General features: G+C 43.9%; 2 protein-coding genes across 2 annotated transcripts in view; one reads left to right on the top strand and one right to left on the bottom strand.

Moving 5' to 3' along the window:
• Window positions 1-4,449, top strand: part of LOC143774730 (olfactory receptor 6B9-like) — a 49,190-nt gene extending 44,741 nt beyond the window's left edge. Inside the window, exon 7 of the mRNA XM_077262495.1 lies at window positions 4,408-4,449. Coding sequence (XP_077118610.1) covers window positions 4,408-4,449 — 42 coding nt within the window. The remainder of the gene's footprint in view (window positions 1-4,407) is intronic.
• A 106-nt stretch (window positions 4,450-4,555) lies between these two features.
• Window positions 4,556-5,515, bottom strand: LOC143774729 (olfactory receptor 1496-like). Its single transcript, XM_077262494.1, has one exon. The coding sequence runs from the start codon at window positions 5,513-5,515 to the stop codon at window positions 4,556-4,558; it is 960 nt and encodes a 319-aa protein (XP_077118609.1).
• Between the last annotated feature and the right edge of the window lie 17,436 nt (window positions 5,516-22,951).

Genomic DNA, 22,951 nt, shown 5'->3' with positions numbered 1-22,951 from the left:
CACCTCTCCGACGCAGCCTGGACATCGCCGCTGGTAACCGGCATCTTCCATTCCTAAGAATGGTGCTTGAAAGACCTTTCGATGATGTCACGGCTTGTGATTGGTCGCGGCGGCCCACGTGACCGCTCAGCGACCAATCACAAGCCGTGACGTCATCCCTCAGGTCCTAAATTCCTCATTCTAGGAATTTAGGACATGAGAACTACGTCACAGCTTGTGATTGGTCGCTGAGCGGTCACGTGGGTGGCCGCGACCAATCACAAGCCATGACGTCATCGAAAGGTCTTTCAAGCGCCATTCTTAGGAACGGAAGATGCCGTTTACCAGCGGCGATGTCCAGGCTGCGTCGGAGAGGTGAGTATATCAATATTTTTTATTTTAATTCTTTATTTTACACTTAAATGTGGATTCCGATACCGATTTCCGATATCGCAAACATATCGGAACTCGGTATCGGAATTCCGATACCAGATTCGGAAGATCGCCGACCTCATGGCCAACCCCACACAGGGGTCAGGTCGGGTTTCATGAAACCCGACTTTGCCAAAAGTCGGCGACTTCTGAAAATGGCCGACCCGTTTCGCTCAACCCTAGTGAGGACCGCTCTCATCAGAGTTGAAATAACCTGGGAAATTGGCCACACAAGTCCTGGCTGCCGACTGTATTTTATATTACTACCAGGGTTGTCATTGCTGGATGCAGCAATATGTTTATGCATTTGCAGCGCCCCAGAGTCCTGGTCGTTGCCTTACCGTGGTCCCGCCGCTATGGGGAGCCATGGTACGTCCGATGGCACTGAAGGAGTTCATCTGACCAGGTATCACAGACACCAATACATTTCACAGCCGGGCCACCAGGGGGAGCTAAGGGTTCTATTCATTAGGCCACTCCTCACATACTGGTAAAACTGGGGGTCAGGCAGGAAGTTAGTAAGAGAAAGCTGACTGGATAGGAACCAGGCAACACCTTGTGGCAGAGGGTGTTGCGGGAGAGGATTCGGTAGGGCCTCTGTCAGGTTTGGGACCCTGATGGAGACCTGGCTACAAGAAAGAACGTCACGGGACCGTGCCTGCACAGAATAGCGGCGGTGCCCTAAGAAAGGAATAGAAGAGAGATATATTGTGCTGAGTGAGAAACGAGATCGAAGCAAATAGGAGAATGCCAGTAGGAGTCGTGCCGTAAGATCGAGGCAACATCCTACTGAGGCGTGTAGCCGGTGGCCGGAACGCCGAGGAAGTATATAGACATCTAGCTTCAAGCAATACTTCAAACCTACGGCAGGACAGTCAGTCTCAGGCGGGCTGTCTCACATCAAATCACCTATGCAGTCTTGAGGGGCAACTTGTGGAGAGGGGCGACTCTAGGGTCCCGGAAGAGCTCCGAGCCTACCCGTCATACGGGTGCCGTCCTAACCAGAACATCGGGAGGGACGGAGGATTAGCAGAACATCATCTAATCGAGTTGTGAGGGAACTTAAGAAACAGACACAACAGTTGTGGGGTACTTTCCGTAAGCACAGCAGGGAAGGACTACAACACATAGCGCTAGAAGGAAGGCACTGATTTCCACCTGCAAAGTGAACACTGGAGGTGCCATTGGACCGGCCGGACTTGCGCAGCCTGGTTATCTGGATTCCGGACTGAGGACCCAGAGATCTTCAGTAAAGAGGTAAAGAGACTGCAACCTGGTGTCCTCGTTATTTACCGCGACCTGCACCCCACAACTGCACCACTATCATCACTCACTGCACCGGACGTCCCCCACTGACCGGCAGGGCCACGGACCGGGTCTAGCCACCGTGACAACCCCAGAGCAGAGACTCAGAGGCCCGGTACCGGGTACCCCTCGGCCCAGCGGCGGTGTGGGGGCGATCCACATTAGTAGTAAGTTTGAGGGTCGACTGGCTAGAAACATTCAACCACGTTCCCTTATTACTTGTATGTCATCCATTCAAATCTCAGGTTTTACTGAAATTCATTAATTCTTGGCTCAATGCTGTATCATTTACATGATACATAACTTTAAAGGCCAATAATCAGATATATACCCAGCATTAGGGTTGAGCGACTTTTATTTTTATAGGATCGGGTCGGGTTTCACGAAACCCGACTTTCTCAAAAGTCGGGTCGAGTGAAATCGGCCGATCCTATAAAAAAGTCGGGGTCGGCCGAAACACGAAACCCAATGCAGTGCAATGGGATACTATGGTTCCCAGGGTCTGAAGGAGAGGAAACTCTCCTTCAGGCCCTGGGATCCATATTTAAGTGTAAAATAAAGAATTAAAATAAAAAATATTGATATACTCACCTCTCCGACGCAGCCTGGACATCGCCGCTGGTAACCGGCATCTTCCGTTCCTAAGAATGGCGCTTGAAAGACCTTTCGATGACGTCACGGCTTGTGACTGGTCACGGCGGCCCACGTGACCGCTCAGCGACCAATCACAAGCCGTGACGTCATCCCTCAGGTCCTAAATTCCTCATTCTAGGAATTTAGGACATGAGAATTACGTCACGGCTTGTGATTGGTCGCTGAGCGGTCACGTGGGTGGCCGCGACCAATCACAAGCCGTGACATCATCGAAAGGTCTTTCAAGCGCCATTCTTAGGAACAGAAGATGCCGGTTACCAGCGGCGATGTCCAGGCTGCGTCCGAGAGGTGAGTATATCAATATTTTTTATTTAATTCTTTATTTTACACTTAAATGTGGATTCCGATACCGATTTTCGATATCGCAAACATATCGGAACTCGGTATCGGAATTCCGATACCAGATTCGGAAGATCGCCGACCTCATGGCCGACCCCACACAGGGGTCGGGTTTCATGAAACCCGACTTTGCCAAAAGTCGGCGACTTCTGAAAATGGCTGACCCGTTTCGCTCAACCATACCCAGCATGCTTCCAAGTGAAAGTAGACCTTCATATTGCAGAGACAGCTCTTTCTCCTTGTTCGAAGACACTAGTAGCAATCAATCTAAAACTCTTTACTGAAGATATTTTGCAAGCTTAGATAGGTCCACTAGGGTCCTCTCCACCATTATCTTGATTGTATAAATCCATCGAGTTACTGGTCTTCCTCTTTGCCTTGTTCATTCTTTCCTTTCAACCATGATGTCCTTCATCATTGATTGCTCTCTTCATTTGAAAAGTAGGCAAGTCATGGCATGATGATTCTTGTTTTGGGAGACATGTCTTGGCTTTATTTCTTCCAAAATTGATTTGTTTATGCTTCTTGCCATCAGTGGTGTTGATAACATCCTTCTCCAGCACCACATTTTTCATTTCTCACCTCCACATTTCAAATTTGGTCTAGCTGTTTCACCCAGAACGGAGTACTCAGGTCGCCGAGCAGCATTGGATTCTGGAGTTCATGGGGATGGTGGCCGTGTCCAGTGCTTGTGCTCTGGGGACAGTGAAATAGGGATTAAAAATAAAAATAAAAAGGAAAGCAAAAATTAGAAAGAAGAGTTTGTGATGCCAGTTGGAGTGCTTGGCTGTAAGATGGCCAGCACTGAAGATGATCCCTAAGGGGTAGGTGATGATGGTAGTTCAGGTGTTTAACCCCCTCCAACTAGGGCTGGCCCCCAGGGATAGTGAGAGAAGTAGATGGTGCAAAGTAATAAAGCAGGAGACCAGGAAAGTCACTTTACCATTTATTGAAGTCCAGATGCAGTTTCAGAGGATGTATTACAACTCTCATCAGGTATACAGTCTGCTCTGTTTGACAGGAATTATCTCTCTCTGCTGTGAGTACACCCTACTGCTCTAATCCTCTAATCCATTCGGGGACAAAGGTTTCCTGAAGTCTGAAACTTCCAATACAGCCAAGTACTCATGGTGTTTTCTTCACCGGCAACTCGCAGCGTGAATCCTATGTGAAGCATGTCTATGTCCTTGCACAATCTCTCACTGATTCTCTGTTGCTACGGAGCTCTGGGAAAAATACTTCACTGCTGGTTATGAAAACCACACAGCATCTCAGCTTACCACCCGACTCTGGAAGCCTGGAGATGATCCTTCTCAGCAATGTCCTTGAAGAGAGCACATGTCTCTCCTCCATGAACATTCTCCATTTTTTCTCACTGTTTCCTCAAAGACTAACTAAGCACCTCCTCTCCCAGTTGGGGTATCTTTGCAAAGCTCTAAGCTTCAGGCAGAGGAAGGGAGCGGGGTAAATTGTATGTGCAGTTGTCCCCAGGAGAGAAAGCATAACTCCCACCATCTGCAATACAAATATAAAACAGTACATATGTGACCATTTTGTGGCGACACAGTCACAGGGCGCCAGATAACCATCATCCAATTTCTCTAACTAATATTGCTTTATAAGATCACAGCTATGAAATCTGCCCCATATATTACCTCACCTATAAAATAATTATCAAATGTGATTTGTCTCTCACAGGAAGATGAGAGACAACACAGATTGGTTGATCTTCAAATTTGAAGACCACCTAGCCATTAAGTCTACAAAGGGGGAAAAAAGATCTTTATCATGAAGACTAATGACTGCCAGTGGCATTAGATATGACCTTCCCACCTTTTGTGAATTATCACTGTAGAATATTGTGAATGATTTCCCAAATTGCAAGCTGATAAAATGTTTTCTGTATGGGTTTTTTAATGTCTTCATTTCTCAAACTATAAATTATTGGGTTGACCAAAGGAGTAAACACAGTATACAGCAGTGATAGGATTTTGCTTATGGTCAGTGTTCGGCCTTGGGATGGGACAATATAGACACAGAATATAGTCCCGTAGAATATGGAGACCACAGTGAGGTGGGAGCTACAGGTGGAGAAGGCTTTCTGTCTACCGGTACTGGATGGGATTCTTAAGACTGATACAACAATGTAAGAATAAGATATAACAATAATAGTGGCTGGAATTATGATGATTGGAATACTTAGTAAATAAACCTCCAAATTAACAAAGAAGGTGTCTGAACAGGCAAGTTCTAGTAAAGGAACAAGGTCACAGAAAAAATGGTCAATGATATTTGGCCCACAAAAATTGAGTCTTGCTGCTGTTACAATGTAAATCAAAACAAAAGAAATTGCAAACAACCAACACATGGTGGTCAATATGACACAATGTCCATTTGTCATAATATATGTATAATGGAGGGGATTACAAATGGCCACATATCTGTCATAAGACATCACAGCGAGCAGAAAACATTCAAAAACTTCTGAAGCACAAAATACATACAACTGAGTGATACAGCCAATAAAAGTAAACGTCTCTCCATTATTCAGGAGGATATGGAGCATATTTGGGACAATATCTGTGGGTAACAAGATGTCACTGATGGACAGTTGTGAAATAAAGAAGTACATTGGGGTATTGAGGTTCTTGCTGGTGGACACCAGGGTGATGATAAGGAGATTTCCACAAAATATCAGGCAATAAACCACAAGGAACAAGGAGAAGAGTGAAATTCTTAATCCTTGGCTGACTTGAAATCCTAAGAGATAGAACTCTAAGACACCTGTCTTGTTGATCTCCTGCATGATAAGGAAAAAAGTTACATTCTGTATTAAAAAAGAACAATTTTTTTATCATAAGACATAAAGCTTAGAAAACCCTCAATATGCTGATGAGCAAAGGGTAACAATATTCTGAACTTTTGAATTTCACGCTCCATATCTCACCATCCGCTAATGCTTCGGATATGAGACGTGCATCATTTTATAGACAATCTTGGCTAAATCATACATAAATTTGACTTACAACTATTAAGTATATGATTAGTTATGCAGATTCTTGTCATGTCACTGAATTTTTACTGTTTTTGTCTTAAAAATGTAATTTTAATTTCTATTATTTTGTTAGTATTTTGTAAATCCGCCTTTGGCTTTCAACACTGCCTGAATCCTTATGGACTGCTCTCAATCAAATTCAAATATGTCCTGACCGAAATCTGATCCCAGGTCTCTTCTACTTGTTTGTAAAGTAGGTGCACGCTGGTCAACGCACTTGAGTATGTATTCTGCTTTTTCTTCAATTCTGCCCAGAAGTGTTCTATTGGGCTGACTTCTGGGGAGTGTGGGGATCAATCTAGCACCTCAACTTCATTGACGATCTTGACGTATGCATCACATCAATTTCTTGCTGGGACACTATACAAAGCAACTCGTCTTGCAGGATACTCACATATAGCTCAGCATAAATCCTAATCAAGTACCCAACGACCTTTGGATGTGAAACAACCTAAAATCATCAGGCTTCCTCAACTGAACTTGACAAATCCTTCAATTTCTCGAATTATTAGACCTTTTTTCACTTGTTTCTTTCAGACTCATTTTTACCCTTTGGAGCCTAGTCTATTGAGTTTTATCTCATCACTCCAAATTACCCGCTTCTAATTTTCTACTATCCATTTTTAATACTTTTTTGCAAACTCGAGCCAATGCTTCTTATAATGATATTGAAGTTGAGGCTTCTACACCTTTTTTCAAGCCACCATTCCAGACTTGTGTAATGTGAGACTCACGGTGATTGCAAGGATGTCTGATCTCACTATTATGAAGCAGATGAGCCACCTCCACTGCCGAGTTTGTTGCGCCAGAACTGTTAGACCCTGCCGTAAGCCGAATTGTTGACTTCAATATTTTTCGTGGACATCCACCTATTTGCTTTTCAATAGATGGACTGACATTTTTTATTTTTCCAAGTGTCATGGGACTCACATAATGTAGTTTGGCAATTTTCTTAGCCAAAAAACCGCTACCGATGAGCTGTATGATGCTGTTTCCCTTTTTTTGAGAAAAGATCTTCATGGCTGCTCATTAATTCTAGCCAGTAACCTTTTGCTTGGGAATCAACCTTGTAGCACACTGAGCTATTAGGGAATTTGAGAACAGGTTGATTTTTGTAGTATACAGGAAGAAAAAGAAAAATATTTTTTCCACCACCAGGAACAAAACAGTAGCAATTCAGTGATATCACATGAATCTGCATAACTAATCATATGCTAAATAGTTGCAAGTCAAATTTTTTAAGGGATAGTCAAGATGATTGTCTATGAAATCATAGTAGTCTCACTTTTGAAGCTGTAGTGGATTGTGAGTTACGGAGCATGAAAGTCAATGGTTTAAAACATTGCTGCCCTATTTCTCATCAATGTACAAGACTTATAGAAAACATAATTACGCAATAAGTTTTGTTCCATACTGTAGCTTTATATCTTGACATCATTTAAAATCATGGTGTAGCTTGAGCTATACAGATATGAGCACGAATACTATTTATAAATTAACCATGGTATGAAAGTTTTGAGTAAAATACATATGTTGCAAAAAATAAATGTATTATGTTTGTTGTATTAAAAGCCTAGCGTTAGAACAAATCACAGAAACTTAATCCTTTCACCCCAAAGATTACTTTAACTTTTCGGGCCAGGCTAAATTTTACAATTCTGAACAGTTTTACTTTATTTGGCAATAACTCTTGAATGCTTCAATGAATCACAAAGATTCTGAGATTGTTGTTTGTGACACATTGTATCTTATGTTACTGGTAAATATAGGCCAACATTTTTTCTTCTTATTTGTGAAATTATCATAAATTTGGCACAAATTTTGAACAATACACAATTTTCGAAATTTCAATTTTTATATCATTAAACCAGTTAGAAATGTTGTACAAAATAATGTGCAAACATTAATTCTCCTATGTCTATTTTACATCAGCATATATTTTAAATATTTTTTTTGCTAGGAAGTTCGAATGTTTAAAAATTTACCAGCAATTTATAATTTTTTCAACAAGATTTACAAAACCGTTTTTTAGGGACCACATCATGTTTGAGTTGACTTTGAGGGGCTTATATAAAAGAAAGTACCCAAAAGTGACACTGTTTTAAAAAACTACACTATTCAAAGTGCTCAAAGTCACGTTCAAGAAGTTTATTAACCTTTTAGGTGCTTCACATGAATTAAAGAAATGTGGACGGAAAAAATGAACATTTTAATTTTTCACATAAAAATGTTCATTTAGATGCAAATACTGCATTTTTACAGGAGTAATAGGAAAAATTGTAACATACAATTTGTTGCACTGCAATACCCAGTATGTGGAGTAAAACTACTATTTGGGCTAACGGCAGAGCTCGAAAGAGAAGGATTGCCAATTGAATTCTATGGTGTCATTTTGACTCGAATAGATAGCGGATGACCAGTCATATTTTAAAAATGACTAACATGTCAAAACAGCAGAAACCCCCATAAGTGACCCCATTTTAGAAATTCTTAGAGATGAGCTGGTCCTAAATTGCTCGAATGTTCTTTACTAGAACCAAGCAATTCTCAATGCTCGAATACTCATTTTAAGAAACGAGTATAATGGACGTCAATGGGAAATCAAAGCATTTTTCTGGCAGACCCTACAATGAGTACTGGGGGGCAGTGAAAATGTTGAAATGGATGGAAAAAGTGCTGAATGAAAGGTGAATGGGATAGAGAAGTCCCCTGGAATAATCTCTAAATTCCAGATTGCTGATGAGTATAACAATGTCACACTTTTGCTCCAACAACAGCTTTGGACTAACATGAATACATTCAAAATCGACAAAAAATTGGAGTTTACATGAATAAAAGCTAAGAAACATTATTTCCTGTATAATGACCTATATACAGCTCTGACAAACATTAAGAGACCACTGCATCAAAACCCTGTCATGGGCAGCCCAATCTCCAGACCTGAACCCCTTTGAAAATCTCTAGAACGTAATCAAGAGGATGAGGGATAGTCAAAAGCCATCAAACAAAGAAAAACTGCTTACATGCGCCAGAAGCAGTGTGAAAGACTGATGGAAAGCATGCCAAGACACGTGAAAAATGTGATTACAAATCATGGTTATTCCACAAAATTTTGATTTCTGAACTCTTCCTTTTTAGTAAAAAAAATGGACATTTCAGTGTAATTTATGAAGGGTCATCCACAGAATCTTGAAGGCACCAACTGTTGTACCTCATTCAAATATTGTGAGCAAAGCACAGTTGTACACTCCTAAAAGTTATGCAGAGTGCAAAGAATTCCAAAAATTGCAAGCAGGATTATTATATAACCTTGAAAGCAACAATGGATGGCCTCATTAAAATGTTAATATTGCATCGCTCCAATTTTGGATTTTATTTCAAACAAATTAGATTCTACATTATATATGACAATAGTACATTTTTTCACCAAAAAAAGTTTGGTGAACTGTACCAGGCTAAGCGTTTTTTAAAAATTTGAACCCACGACTGCTTTATGCAAAGCACTTTAAACTATATTCATAAATTATTGAATCCATAAAAAATGTTTGGAGATTTTTTTTACAGTTTAATATACCAGCAAAATGTAACAAGAGCCACCTTACAGTCAAGCTGTTTTTAGAGTTTATTATACCAGCGAAATGCAACAATAACCGTGTAACAGTGTGTGGATGAATCATTGAATCCATAAAGTTTTTCAACTTTTTTATATAAGACCTGAAATGTAACAGAAAACAAGTAAAGCTGCATGGATGAGGAATTGAATCCAGGCAAATTTCTCACTGCTTTTTTGTAGTCTTTTGTACACCACTGAAATGTATTCAAGGACATATTTTATGAATGAGCAATATACAGTAGTGGCCAAAATTGTGGGTACGCTTCAAATTTTTGTCATTTTTTAAAGTTTTTAGCATGCAATCATACAATGTGTTTATAATAATAGTTTATAATAATAATGCCACAAGTAGTCTAGGGTAGATTAGAACATCTCTACAGAGAAAAAAGGTTACCATAGTGCAAAATATCTCATTACTTCTATAAGAACAGCGGAATGGCCAAATCAAAATATCAAGTCCTAATATGTTAATTTCATGCTATCCCTATATGTTCTTTCTTTAGTAGCATGTAGGATATCCTTTAGCATCGTCGACAACAGCTTTGCATATCCTTGGCATTGATTCAACAAGACTTCTCAGGTTCTCTGTGGTTATAACATGGTACCAGAAACGGATAACTGCTGCTATCAATACACTTTGGAAGACAGTCTTCTTTTGGCCTTCTCCGAACATAACACACTCCGTCACTACCAAAAATCGATATTCTCGTTTCATCGCTCCAGATTACTTTCTTCCAATCTTCAGTTGTCCAGCTAATATGTTCTTTGGCCCCGGAAATTCTTTTACTTCTCTGTTTAAGATTTAGCAATGGTCTTTTCCTTGGTGTTTGTGCTTTCCGACTGGCATCACGTAACTGGCGACGTACTGTTCTATCTGACACCAAAACTCCTCCACAGTGCAAGAACTGGTTGAGCTCCTTGGCTGATTCTCTTCTGTTTTGCAAGGATAACCTAACAATTATTCTGTCTGTTTTTGGAGTTGTTGCCTTTTTGCTTCTGCTTCCACTCTTAGTTTTGATGCTGCAACTATCAGTAAAACGTGAACACAGCTATTTCACTCCAGAAGCATTGACTCCTCCACCCATCTTCCTAGCAATTTCTCTGAAAGTATATCTCTCCTTCCTCAAAACAATAGCCATAGCTCTCTTTTATGGAAACCAATCATACATCTTTGTGGCTGGCATGATTAAAATCTAATAAAAAAATAATTCAGGAGTTTTTGAGCTCAAAATAGGAAACAATAGCAAAATGCGCGTCGTGGGTATCCCTTTCTCAGCACCTTCATCTATACAGGTACTGGCAGCACTTCCCGTAGCAAAAAACTTTTTTTGCCGTCAGCTTGCTGTTGTAATAGTCCTTATGCACCTTTAAGCACTTGCACTTTAATTGATTTTTTTTCTATTAGGCACATTTGCCTCTTCTTTTGTGCAACACAATATTTTAATATGGATAATCTTTACTTTATATGAGTTTACACTCAACCTATATCTACATTGAATTTGCAACATGGTGCTGCTAGCACATTTACATCTGATTTGTTTTTGTGTACACCGTATTCTGCGTTGAAAATAATTTTCCCACTGGGTTGATACTATGAAATCTATTCACAGCAATCAGTTATATTCATTGGCTTTTTTGATACAGTGTGTGTAGTTACTTGTTTTCTCTTGAATTTCACTGGCTGCTTGGAGGTCACGCTGCTCAGGGTTTTTTCCCCTTTTTCTGTACTATGTACATATTGGTTTCTATTTTTATCTGAGTATGTTAATAAATTCTGTATTTTACTCTGGGTTGTGTACTTCCCTTCTTTAGGTATACTATTTATAATTACTCAGTATAAAAATGTGATTCGAATATTAATAAAATACAAGAAATATAAATTCTCAATAGTTTGTAAAGAAATTAAAGCCTTTAGGACCTACACTGAAAGCATCAAGTGACGACTGTAGTTTTAAAAAGCTATTTTTAATTTAATGCGGACATAAAGAAAAGTTAACATATAACTAAAAATTTATGAATCTTACTCGCAGAAAACGAGAAAAAGGAGGGCTTCTTAACCCCTTCATGACCGTGGGATTTTCCGTTTTTCCGTATTCGTTTTTCACTCCCCTCCTTCCCAGAGCCATAACTTTTTTATTTTTCCGTCAATTTGGCCATGTGAGGGCTTATTTTTTGCGGGACGAGTAGTACTTTTGAATGACATCATTGGTTTTACCATGTCGTGTACTAGAAAACGGGAAAAAAAATCCAAGTGCGGTGAAATTGCAAAAAAAGTGCAATCCCACACTTGTTTTTTGCTTGGCTATTTTGCTAGGTTCACTAAATGCTAAAACTGACCTGCCATTATGATTCTCCAGGACATTACAAGTTCATAGACACCTAGCATGACTAGGTTATTTTTTACCTAAGTGGTGAAAAAAAATTCCAAACTTTGCTAAAAAAAAAAAAAAATTGCGCCATTTTCCGATACTCGTAGCGTCTCCATTTTTCATGATCTGGGGTCGGTTGAGGGCTTATTTTTTGCGTGCTGAGCTGGCATTTTTAATGATACCATTTTGGTGCAGATACGTTCTTTTTTTCGCCCGTTATTGCATTTTAATGCAATGTCATGGCGACCAAAAAAATGTAATTCTGGCGTTTCGGATTTTTTTCTCATTACGCCGTTTAGCGATCAGGTTAATGCTTTTTTTTATTGATAGATCGGGCGATTCTGAACGCGGCAATACCAAATATGTGTAGGTTTGATTTTTTTTTATTGATTTATTTTGATTGGGGCGAAAGGGGGGTGATTTAAACTTTTATGTTTTTTTATTTTTTCCACATTTTTTTTAACTTTTTTTTTTTACTTTTGCCATGCTTCAATAGCCTCCATGGGAGGTTAGAAGCAGGCACAGCCCGATCGGCTCTGCTACATAACAGCGATCATCAGATCGCTGTTATGTAGCTGAAATGCAGGTGTGCTGTGAGCGCCGACCACAGGGTGGCGCTCACAGCTACCGGCGATCAGTAACCATAGAGGTCTCTAATAATTCTTAATACTTATTTCATGCAATAGAGTGAAATTTAACTGTTTAAAAATCCTACAATGTGATTTTATGGTTTTTATTTTTAGATTCTATCTCTCACAGGTAAAGTGTACCTACAATAAAGACTGCAGATTTCTCCATTCTTTGTAGGTTGAAAACTTGCAAAATTGGCAGTGTATCAAATACTTATTTTCCCCCGCTGAATGTGAATTGTCAGTGTTTTTACAGCGGGAACAAAAACCCTTTATAGAATATAAGCATTAACACATGTAGGTTTTCTTGCAAACCAATTGTTTAGAGTACCGCAGCATTTTTTTAAGCTTTACATGTGAAGTGGTTCTTCAACTCTAAGTCCACTGTCTTCTACTCACCTTCTGGTGTCTTTATATTCACCACTGCTCCGGTCTCTCTCCCGCAGCTCCAGTGTTTCATGGAACGACCGGGGGACACAATTCATTACAAGTCTATTGGAGCCTCATTCTGGCTTTTTTATGAGTTTCATAGACTTGTATTGAGAACTTGACACCTTAGGACTAGTGATGAGCGAATATACTCGTTACTCGAGATTTCTCGAGCATGCTTGGGGGTCCGCCGAGTATTTTTTAGTGCTTGGAGATTTAGTTTTTAGCACCGCAGCTGAATGATTTACATCTGTTAGCCAGCTTGATTACATGTGGGTATTCCCTAGCAACCAGGCAACCCCCACAAGTACTTATGCTGGCTAACAGATATAAACCATTCAGCTGCGGCGATGAAAACTAAATCTCCGAGCACTAAAAAATACTTGGAGGACCCCTGAGCATGATCGAGAAATCTCAAGTAATGAGGATATTCGCTCATCACTAGTTAGGACCAGAGCGAAAGTGAAAAATGGTGAAAACGCTGGAGGGGGGTAGGGTATAAGCGTACGGCAGGGACCTGGGGTTTGAAGCATCACTCCAGTGCTGAATAAAAAAAATGCTGGAGTGGTACTTAAAAAAAATATAAAAATTGAGTCATGATCATTTCTGATCCAGTTTGATGATCAAATTTGTATATTCAAATTAAAAGGTTTGCAAAAAAAACCTTTTTTTAGCGCTGTCCACTTAGTACTGTTTATTGGCTTTTTTTCAGCTCAACTGTCCAAGTCCATGGGAAAATACTCTAGTGATAGCAGTGTAGGGGACAGGGACCTGGTGAGCTGTGCAGACGGGTGGAACCATTGTTGCCGGGAGTCGGGGTTCCGGGGGACGGATTTGAGGGGTGCATGGGAAGCCAGGCTCATGTGACAGGAGGCAGAGTGACGCAGGGAGAGGAGAGGATAAAAAGCAAAACGCGCGAAAGCAGGGGCAGAGAAGCGCGGGAAATCTCTGAGGAGAGGAAACTGCAGCGCAGTTGCTGTGAGTGTGCAGGCCGCAGTGAGACTTGCAGGAAGCAGGGGGAAAACGTGCAACAGACACTGCGGGCAATTACTGGAGCCCCCAAAAAGAGACGCATTCGTCGTCAGCGACCCCCCAGGCAGAGGGGTAGTGCTGACCAGCTCAGGGACAGTATTACCGCGCTCCCTGAGAACACCTTGCCAGAGAGTGCTACGGACTCGCATGGTTTCGTCTCAGCTGTGACTGATACTGATTATTCTCCTAATCCTCCTCAAAAAGACTCTTCTCTGGACTGGGAGGCTGTTACCTCGGATCAACGTCCGCCTGCAGGAGGGAACGCAGCACCGCAAAAGACATTCTGGACTCGACTCTACGCCTGGGCCCGTCGCCAGAAGACACCTCCTTCCTCCGCCATCAGGACTACGGCGTTGTCGGAGCCTCCCCGTCAGGACTACATCGCTGAACCAGCACTGATAAGTGACCGTTGTTGACTTTATCTTAGTAGGGAGTCACTAGTGAGGCGCTGCCGCGTTCTTCGGGTATAGTTCAGGGCGGTCATATAGTAATTAGGATTTACTGCGAGATTGTGTTCTTGTATATAAGTTCCCTGCGTGGAAAACGTTTGTTATCTTTTTGGTTGGAAGTTAAAAAGAAAGTTAAAAACGCTATTTGCTTTCTGGCTCCTATTTGTCCCTGCATCCTTCTTTACCTGCGGTCTCTACATTTGGCGTAGTCGGCAGGATGCAGGATCCAAAGAAGGAGCCAGAAGATACGGAGGATGGGGCTGGGCCTAGAGCTTCTCTCTCATTGGGGGCCATGTTAAACAATTTGCCCAAGTTTAATGGGAGCAACATGTTGTTGTGGAGCTGGACTGAGAGGATGAGGGGGCTGTTGAGAATGCATCCTATGACCCCGGCCCTGGAAGCTGAGGTAGCCATTATGGCATTAGACGGAGAGGCCCGAGATTCAGTGATGTTGAGACCCCCCACAGAGCGGAATACTTTTACCGGGGTGTTACATGTGTTAGAGGGGACGCACGGGGATCCCACCGACGTGGGAGAGCTGCGGGCCCGGTTGTTTGGACGGCGACAAAAAGAGGGCGAGACTGTCACTCAGTACATGAATGCTCTGCAAGAGCTAAACATTGCAATCGTGCGGAAAGATGGTATGGGGATGGGACATGTCGACGTGACCCTGCGCGACCAACTGGTGACGGGACTGCGGGATGAGTTGACCAAACAGGCTCTACGTGAACGAGTGCGGGTCGACCCGCGCCTGACTTTCTCCGACATAGGCAATGAGGCCCGCACCCGGGAGCAAGAGAGGGGGGTGACGGTCCTGACAGGAGAGGCTCGGGTTATCCAGACCGCTGCACCAGGAGGGGGTGAGCCGTCGTGGGTTCAGGAGATGCGGCAGGAGCTCAAACAAATCCGAGACGAACTGGCCGAAGTAAAAAAAAATGCGCGAAGCCCAAGGGAGCTACCCCGGGGGCAAGGGTCTGGGAGTCCAGCTCGTGGCGTTCGTTCAGGATATTATCCGGTCTCCGGTGCTTGCTATGGTTGCGGGGAGGCAGGACATTTCGCACGGGAGTGCCCCCGGAGAGGGAGGGCCTCGTCACGGCGGGCGTTAAACTAGAGGACTCCGAGCTAAGGGGACGACGCTCGGAGTCAGAATCCCCGCGGATGGGTGGTGAAAGTCCCGAAAATTTGGTTGCCAGCTGCCCCCTGGTTTGGGCAGAGTTTGAAGGGCGGGCTGTACGTTGTCTGGTGGACACCGGATCTCAAGTCACGACTATGCCCGAGGCCTATTTTAGAAAACACTTCCCTGTGTCAGTCAGACCCCAATGGGGCCCCGTAATCCGGTTGCAGGCCGCCAATCAGCTGCCCATCCCAGTGGAAGGGGTCACCTGGATGCAAATATCTTTATGTGGGAAAGACCTGGGCCGCCGGGGGGTTGTGTTGACACGGGGGGATCCCAGCCCACAACATATCGTGACTTTGGGGATGAATGTATTGAAGGACTTTGGCAGTTTGCTGTTAGGGGAGACCACACAAGAGACACTCAATCAGTGGGGGACCAGTACACCTCAAGGCTCCGTGTTCAGACAGTTAGTGAGGGAAGTCCGTGTGCAAGAGACCTTTCAGGAGGGAGACATACTAGGGAAAGTAATCACCTCCCCGACAGCAGAAGTGACGTTTCCCCCAGGACAGACTGTTATATCCCTGCCCATCCGAGCTCGCATCCCTCTGGAAGGAGTGCAAGTGCAGGTTGAGCCCACCTTTACGTCCCCTTTGCCCACAGGACTGCTGGTGGCCCGATCTCTGGCTACTGTTAAAAATGGGGCCGTACCAGTGCGATGTGTGAATGTGGACGAACACGATGTCGTGCTACGGGTCCGAAGTGAGATGGCCAAAGTGTTACGACCGTTAGAAGTGATGCCTCCTCCAGATACTTTACAGTTAAAGGTGGATTCCCCTGATCCCTGGATGGTCAGTGTCCGGTCTACACAGGATCCTGAGCTGATAGCGTTACGAAAAGGTCAAACTATTCTGGAACATATGCGAGCAGAATTACCGGGTCTGGATCCATCACAAGTCTCGCGAGTGCAGCGGCTCCTTGGACACTATGCTGAAGTGTTTGCGCAACATGAAGATGATTTTGGCTGTACCACGGCCATCGAACATGGAATTCCGACCGGAGATACAGTGCCCATCAGGGAGCGGTACAGACAGATTCCCCCGCAGATGTACCAGGAAGTAAAGACGTTGTTAGGCCAGATGCTACAAAAGGGAGTGATCCGCGAGAGTCAGAGCCCGTGGGCTGCCCCGATCGTGCTGGTGCGGAAAAAGGACGGCACGCTCCGGTTCTGTGTGGACTATCGTAAGCTAAATGCATGCACCGTCCGAGACTCTTATCCACTTCCCCGTATCGAGGAGTCTCTCTCCGTGCTGGGTCGGGCCAAATATTTTTCCACCTTAGACCTAGCCAGCGGATACTGGCAGGTCCCGATGACAGAAGCAGATCGTCCTAAGACAGCGTTCATCCTTCCCATGGGACTATTTGAGTTCAATCGAATGCCGTTTGGGCTGGCCAACGCTCCAGGCACCTTCCAACGATTAATGGAGCGGTGTCTGGGGGATTTGAACTTCGAGGCCACTCTCATTTATCTGGATGACATCATCATCTACGCCCCAACATTCGAGGAACATCTGTGCCGACTGGAACAGGTACTAGACCGGTTGCTGAAATACGGGCTTAAGGTGAAGCCCCAGAAGTGTCACTTGTTCCGGGAACAGATCGAGTACCTGGGGCATGTGGTGTCCGCCGAAGGAGTCCGGCCATCGCAGGAGAAGATTGCTGCAATCCAGGAGTGGCCCACACCGGAGACCGCTAAAGATGTACGGGCGTTCTTGGGCCTCGCTGGGTACTACCGGCGCTTCGTGAAGAATTTTGCTCGCCGTTCTCACAATCTACAAGTCCTGCTGAAAGGAAGCTCCCCCAAGGAACGGGGAAAGAAGATACAATGGCAGGAGCCACAAGAAGCAGCGTTCCGGGACTTGAAGACAGCTCTCATGGAGCCGCCGGTGTTGGCTTATGCGGACTTTTCGCAACCGTTCATCCTACACACCGACGGCAGCTCTCAGGGATTGGGGGCTGTGTTGTCTCAGGTTCAGGATGGGCGGGAGAGAGTGATCGCCTATGCGAGTCGGTCTCTTCATGACTCTGAGTTGAACCCAGACAATTACAGTTCTTTCAAGGTGGAGCTGCTGGCCGTGGTGTGGGCTATGACGGAGCGGTTCGCTGAGTACCTGGCCGGTTCCGAGGTGCTGATACGCACGGATAACAACCCATTGGCACATCTGGGAAATGCGAAATTGGGTGCCCTAGAACAGCGCTGGGTAGCCCGGATGGCCAAGTACAGATACCGTATCCTTTACAAGCGAGGAGCGGAGAATGTTCATGCTGACGCATTATCTCGTCTGCGGAAAAATCCCCCAAGAACTAACCGAGATGAGGAGCTGGAGGGAGAAGAAATCCCCTACGCCATCGGGGGCGCTGCTCAGACGGCTGTGAGCCTGGAACAGACCGGGAACGGAACGGCTGCAGGACTGTTGGTTCAGAGTCGGGACGAATGGATACGGCTACAACAGGAAGACCAGGAACTAGCTCCATTGCGACAGTGGATAACGAATGGTCTATTGCCCGTGAGAACCCCTGGACAAATTCTCCCGTCAGATCTGAACCTTCTTCTGCGGCAGTGGGAGCGCCTAACTCTTCAGGACGGGCTCTTATGCCACTTAACCATGGCTCTGGCAGATTCTGAGCCGACCTGGCAGATGGTCTTACCAGGGCCTGTGGTGGCCGCAGTTGCTAAAGAAGCTCATGAGTCCGGGGCACACTTCGGAGTGAAGAGGACGTTTAAGTGGCTGCAAACTCGGCTCTATCATCCTCGGCTGCTTGCGGAAGTACAAACTGCCTGTAGACAATGTCGACAATGTGAGCTAACCAAGTCACCGGAGGAAAGGGCGCCTGTGCAGAGCATCACGACGTCTGCCCCTTTTGAAGTATTAATGATAGACTACATTACCATTGGAGCAGCGCATCAAGGCTACGAACACTGCCTCGTTATGGTAGATCATTTTTCAAAATTCGCGGTAGTCATCCCTACCCGTGATCAGACAGCTGAGTCGGCGGCGAGCGCTATCTGTAAGAACTTTATTCAAGTTTACGGCTGTCCGAGGCGAATACATTCGGATCAAGGCGCCTGTTTCTTGGGCAAGGTCATGGAAGAGCTGCATCGCCTCTACGGCATTGATAAGTCACGCACCACACCGTATCATCCCCAGGGAAATGGGGCTTGTGAGCGGTTTAACCGGACTTTGCTTCAAATGCTGCGTGCGCTAGAACAAGATCAGAAGGCCCGCTGGCCGGAGTACGTGTCTGACCTAGTGTGGGTCTACAACAATAGAGTTCATCAAGTCACAGGACGCACCCCGTATGAAGTGGTCTTTGGGCGCCCAGGAAAAGGCATGACAGATCTGGAACTGTCTTCGGAGGAAGAAGGCCCCCGAACAGGGATGGCTTCGTGGGTGCGTGATCATCGGCATCGGCTGCAGACCTTACACCGACTGGTACACACTCGAATTCGGGAAGTGGAGCATCGGAGCACCCCTACAGCAAAACCTCCAGAGTTCCGGCCAGGTGATCGAGTACTCGTTCGAGAGCAAAGACCGCAAAACAAGTTAGACCATCGTTGGCAAAAAACACCCTATCGGGTGCTTCGCCGTATAGACCCGCATGGACCTGTATATGAAGTGCAGTCTGAGGCCCTCGGAAGTACAGGTACTCGCATTCTTCATCGCAACATGCTCCGGTTGTGTCGCTCTGTTGACTCGGACACCCCGGAATCCGCAATCAGGGAAGAGCCACCTACGACTGAGTCCCTCAACAACCATTGGTGGGATGAAGAAGATGATGAAGAAGAAGAATGGCGTCAAAATACTCCCCCTATCTCGACTACTACACTACCCCTGACCAGTCACCCTTCCGCTGACGACATTCCCCCAACACCCCCTACACAAGGACCCGAGCCACGACGTTCTGAACGTTCTACTGCCGGTAGACCCCCAACTCGCTACAGTCCTGACTTACACACTAGACAGACCCAAGTGTGGAACAATCCGTCAGGTGGGCGACCTGTCAGTGCGAAGGCCTCGCCCAGGGACTGGCGAGCATACAGGGTGGGGGAATGTAGGGGACAGGGACCTGGTGAGCTGTGCAGACGGGTGGAACCATTGTTGCCGGGAGTCGGGGTTCCGGGGGACGGATTTGAGGGGTGCATGGGAAGCCAGGCTCATGTGACAGGAGGCAGAGTGACGCAGGGAGAGGAGAGGATAAAAAGCAAAACGCGCGAAAGCAGGGGCAGAGAAGCGCGGGAAATCTCTGAGGAGAGGAAACTGCAGCGCAGTTGCTGTGAGTGTGCAGGCCGCAGTGAGACTTGCAGGAAGCAGGGGGAAAACGTGCAACAGACACTGCGGGCAATTACTGGAGCCCCCAAAAAGAGACGCATTCGTCGTCAGCGACCCCCCAGGCAGAGGGGTAGTGCTGACCAGCTCAGGGACAGTATTACCGCGCTCCCTGAGAACACCTTGCCAGAGAGTGCTACGGACTCGCATGGTTTCGTCTCAGCTGTGACTGATACTGATTATTCTCCTAATCCTCCTCAAAAAGACTCTTCTCTGGACTGGGAGGCTGTTACCTCGGATCAACGTCCGCCTGCAGGAGGGAACGCAGCACCGCAAAAGACATTCTGGACTCGACTCTACGCCTGGGCCCGTCGCCAGAAGACACCTCCTTCCTCCGCCATCAGGACTACGGCGTTGTCGGAGCCTCCCCGTCAGGACTACATCGCTGAACCAGCACTGATAAGTGACCGTTGTTGACTTTATCTTAGTAGGGAGTCACTAGTGAGGCGCTGCCGCGTTCTTCGGGTATAGTTCAGGGCGGTCATATAGTAATTAGGATTTACTGCGAGATTGTGTTCTTGTATATAAGTTCCCTGCGTGGAAAACGTTTGTTATCTTTTTGGTTGGAAGTTAAAAAGAAAGTTAAAAACGCTATTTGCTTTCTGGCTCCTATTTGTCCCTGCATCCTTCTTTACCTGCGGTCTCTACAGCAGCAGTCCAAACGATAGCTGTTCACTGACATTTTATTAAAAGAATTGCTTTATTAATCCAGTAATGTAAAAGGCACAAAAATGGTCGAACCAAACAGCACAGGCCTGATAAAAGGACAACAGAGGTCCGAAACATGTTGCCTGGGAGCGCAAATTTGTGCTGTTATGTTCAACCCATTTTTGTGTCTTTTATACTACCAGATCAATAAAGCAGTTCTTTTAAGAAGATGTTAGTGCCGACTGTCATTTTGGACTGTTTAATAGCTTGTATATCTGAAAACCGCAGAAATATGTATTTGACCTTTTATTTATTATATTTAAGATAAGTGATATTTAAAATGGATATAACATGGAGGAAAAAATATGGATACAGAATACGGATGATGTACTGATCACATACAGATGACATTACAGATGAAACATTAATGCTTTTTCATATTCTCATTTGAGCAAGGTCTAATACGTAATAAAATTAGGATTTTTTTTAAACCACAGAAGATAAAATATTCTGATCCAGCAAACTGATGAAAATTGGTCTTATTTTTTTTATAAGCAAAATTTAAAAAAAACAATGTCCATCTTATATCAGCACTGGAGCAGATCCACGTAATATCAAGCCAGCAACGCACATGTGTCAGTTGTCCTTGGCAGGGACCTAATAATATCGGTGGAAATGTTGGACAATATCTGTTTCTCCTGTTTTGGTATCATATCTAAGTAAAACACATTTGCAGTAAGGCAGCTCGCTCATGTAGTTTGTCAGTGCTGAAGTTATCGAATCTCCAAGCTTCACCAAACTGTGAATATCTTATTTATTTTTTCTCTATGAAAAAATCATAAAATCCTAATAAAAAATCAATAGTATTATTATATCTTGCTATTTCCGATATAATTTTTTTTCTTAATGATATTGTCCTACGATAAAATATAAATGTAGAAATAAAAGTGATAAATGTAGGTAAACGTGTAACGTAAGCTTTCTCTCTTTTTGTGCAATGGTTCTATATTAGACTCTTGGTTAAAACAGTCATTTGCTACTCACTTCATGTATTTCTATGTCCTTGGCATTCATTTTCTCCATATTTTTTTCCTGCTCCTATGAGATGGATAATAAGTCGGCAGAGTGTTGGCCACCAGACACATGAATGTGAGGCAATACATGTGGATATTTATGTATAAAACGAAGGTAAGGTGCCAGGTGGAATAAGACCCCAGAGACATCTCTGATTTTATATTAGTTGTATCAGGTGTTCTAGACAATGGAGGAAAGTAAAATAAACCTGTAAGTCAAACTGTTCTACATCTTTTTAAAAGTTCGATTAGATGAGTCAGATAGCGCAGGATTACACCGTGGCCAAGAGGAAACTAATGTCCCTCTTCCATCAACAATATCACCATAAACATTATTTTGAATGAGAGTACTCCCTGATAAATCCAACACAACAAAACAATGGAGTAAACATAGAATCTCAGAAATCATTATAAAAATGCTCAGTTTATTATATAAATATCAAAGAACAATTCAATCATATGAGTAAGATGTACAAAGTGCACAAAATGCAGGAACATTCCAAGAAACAAACTAGTGGTACAGCAGAAAGTTCGCAGGGGCACAGACCACTACAGTATTAGACCATGGTACGAGCCCAGTATGTATACCAGTGTGCACCATATAGGAGGCACAGCATGTCATCAAATAAATCATTACATAGTGTTAATTACACTGCCGCCGCCCACAAGGTGCATTGGTGTGATTATAAGCGCTTACCCATGGAGAATGGTCGGTCCCACGAACTCCCTGACACCCCTGACGCGCGTTTCGCGGTCCAGCTTTTTCGAAGGGGAGACGAGGGGTCTCCATGGGTAAGCGCTTATAATCACACCAATGCACCTTTATTTGATGACATGCTGTGCTGTGCCAAGTTTGTTTCTTGGAATGTTCCTGCATTTTGTGCACTTTGTACATCTTACTCATATGATTGAATTGTTCTTTGATATTTATGTAATAAACTGAGCATTTTTATAATGATTTCTGAGATTCTATGTTTACTCCATTGTTTTGTTGTGTTGGATCTTTTTAAAAGTTGCCAGGTTCCATTATGCCAGAGTCATCATTTATTAACAATTTTGAAGTCCTGAATTCAATCAGACAATGACAAATTTTGGTCGGCTCTTGTTTCTATGAAATCAAAGAGTTTTCCTTTTACTGCTCCATTTAATAAATGTACAAAAGTAATTTGGCACCTAATGAGTTAGCTTTTCTTAAGTCCAAGTGATGGTTTTAAGATATCTGCTCATAAAGAGAGTACACGCCTCCAATTAAAATATCTAACAATTACTTAAACTTTGATTACGAGATCTTTTGGGATGTATTGTACCAGTATGTACCTGGATGAGATTCTAATCCTCACACATCACATTATCTTTGTGTTTACTCTACTGTGCCCATATTTTTGCCAAGCTGAAATATGGATTTAAATAATGTATCTGGTTTTTTTTTGGGTTGGCCACAAC

Source organism: Ranitomeya variabilis, chromosome 5 (genome assembly GCF_051348905.1).
Source record: "Ranitomeya variabilis isolate aRanVar5 chromosome 5, aRanVar5.hap1, whole genome shotgun sequence".
In the NCBI taxonomy this organism is placed as follows: domain Eukaryota; kingdom Metazoa; phylum Chordata; class Amphibia; order Anura; family Dendrobatidae; genus Ranitomeya; species Ranitomeya variabilis.
The sequence above is the reverse complement of the archived record's forward strand: the minus strand, read 5'-3'. Positions and strand labels throughout refer to the sequence as shown.

Coding starts and splice junctions, on each gene's coding strand:
- LOC143774729 (XM_077262494.1), bottom strand. CDS start 5,515: ATGCAGGAGATCAACAAGACAGGTGTCTTAGAGTTCTATCTCTTAGGA.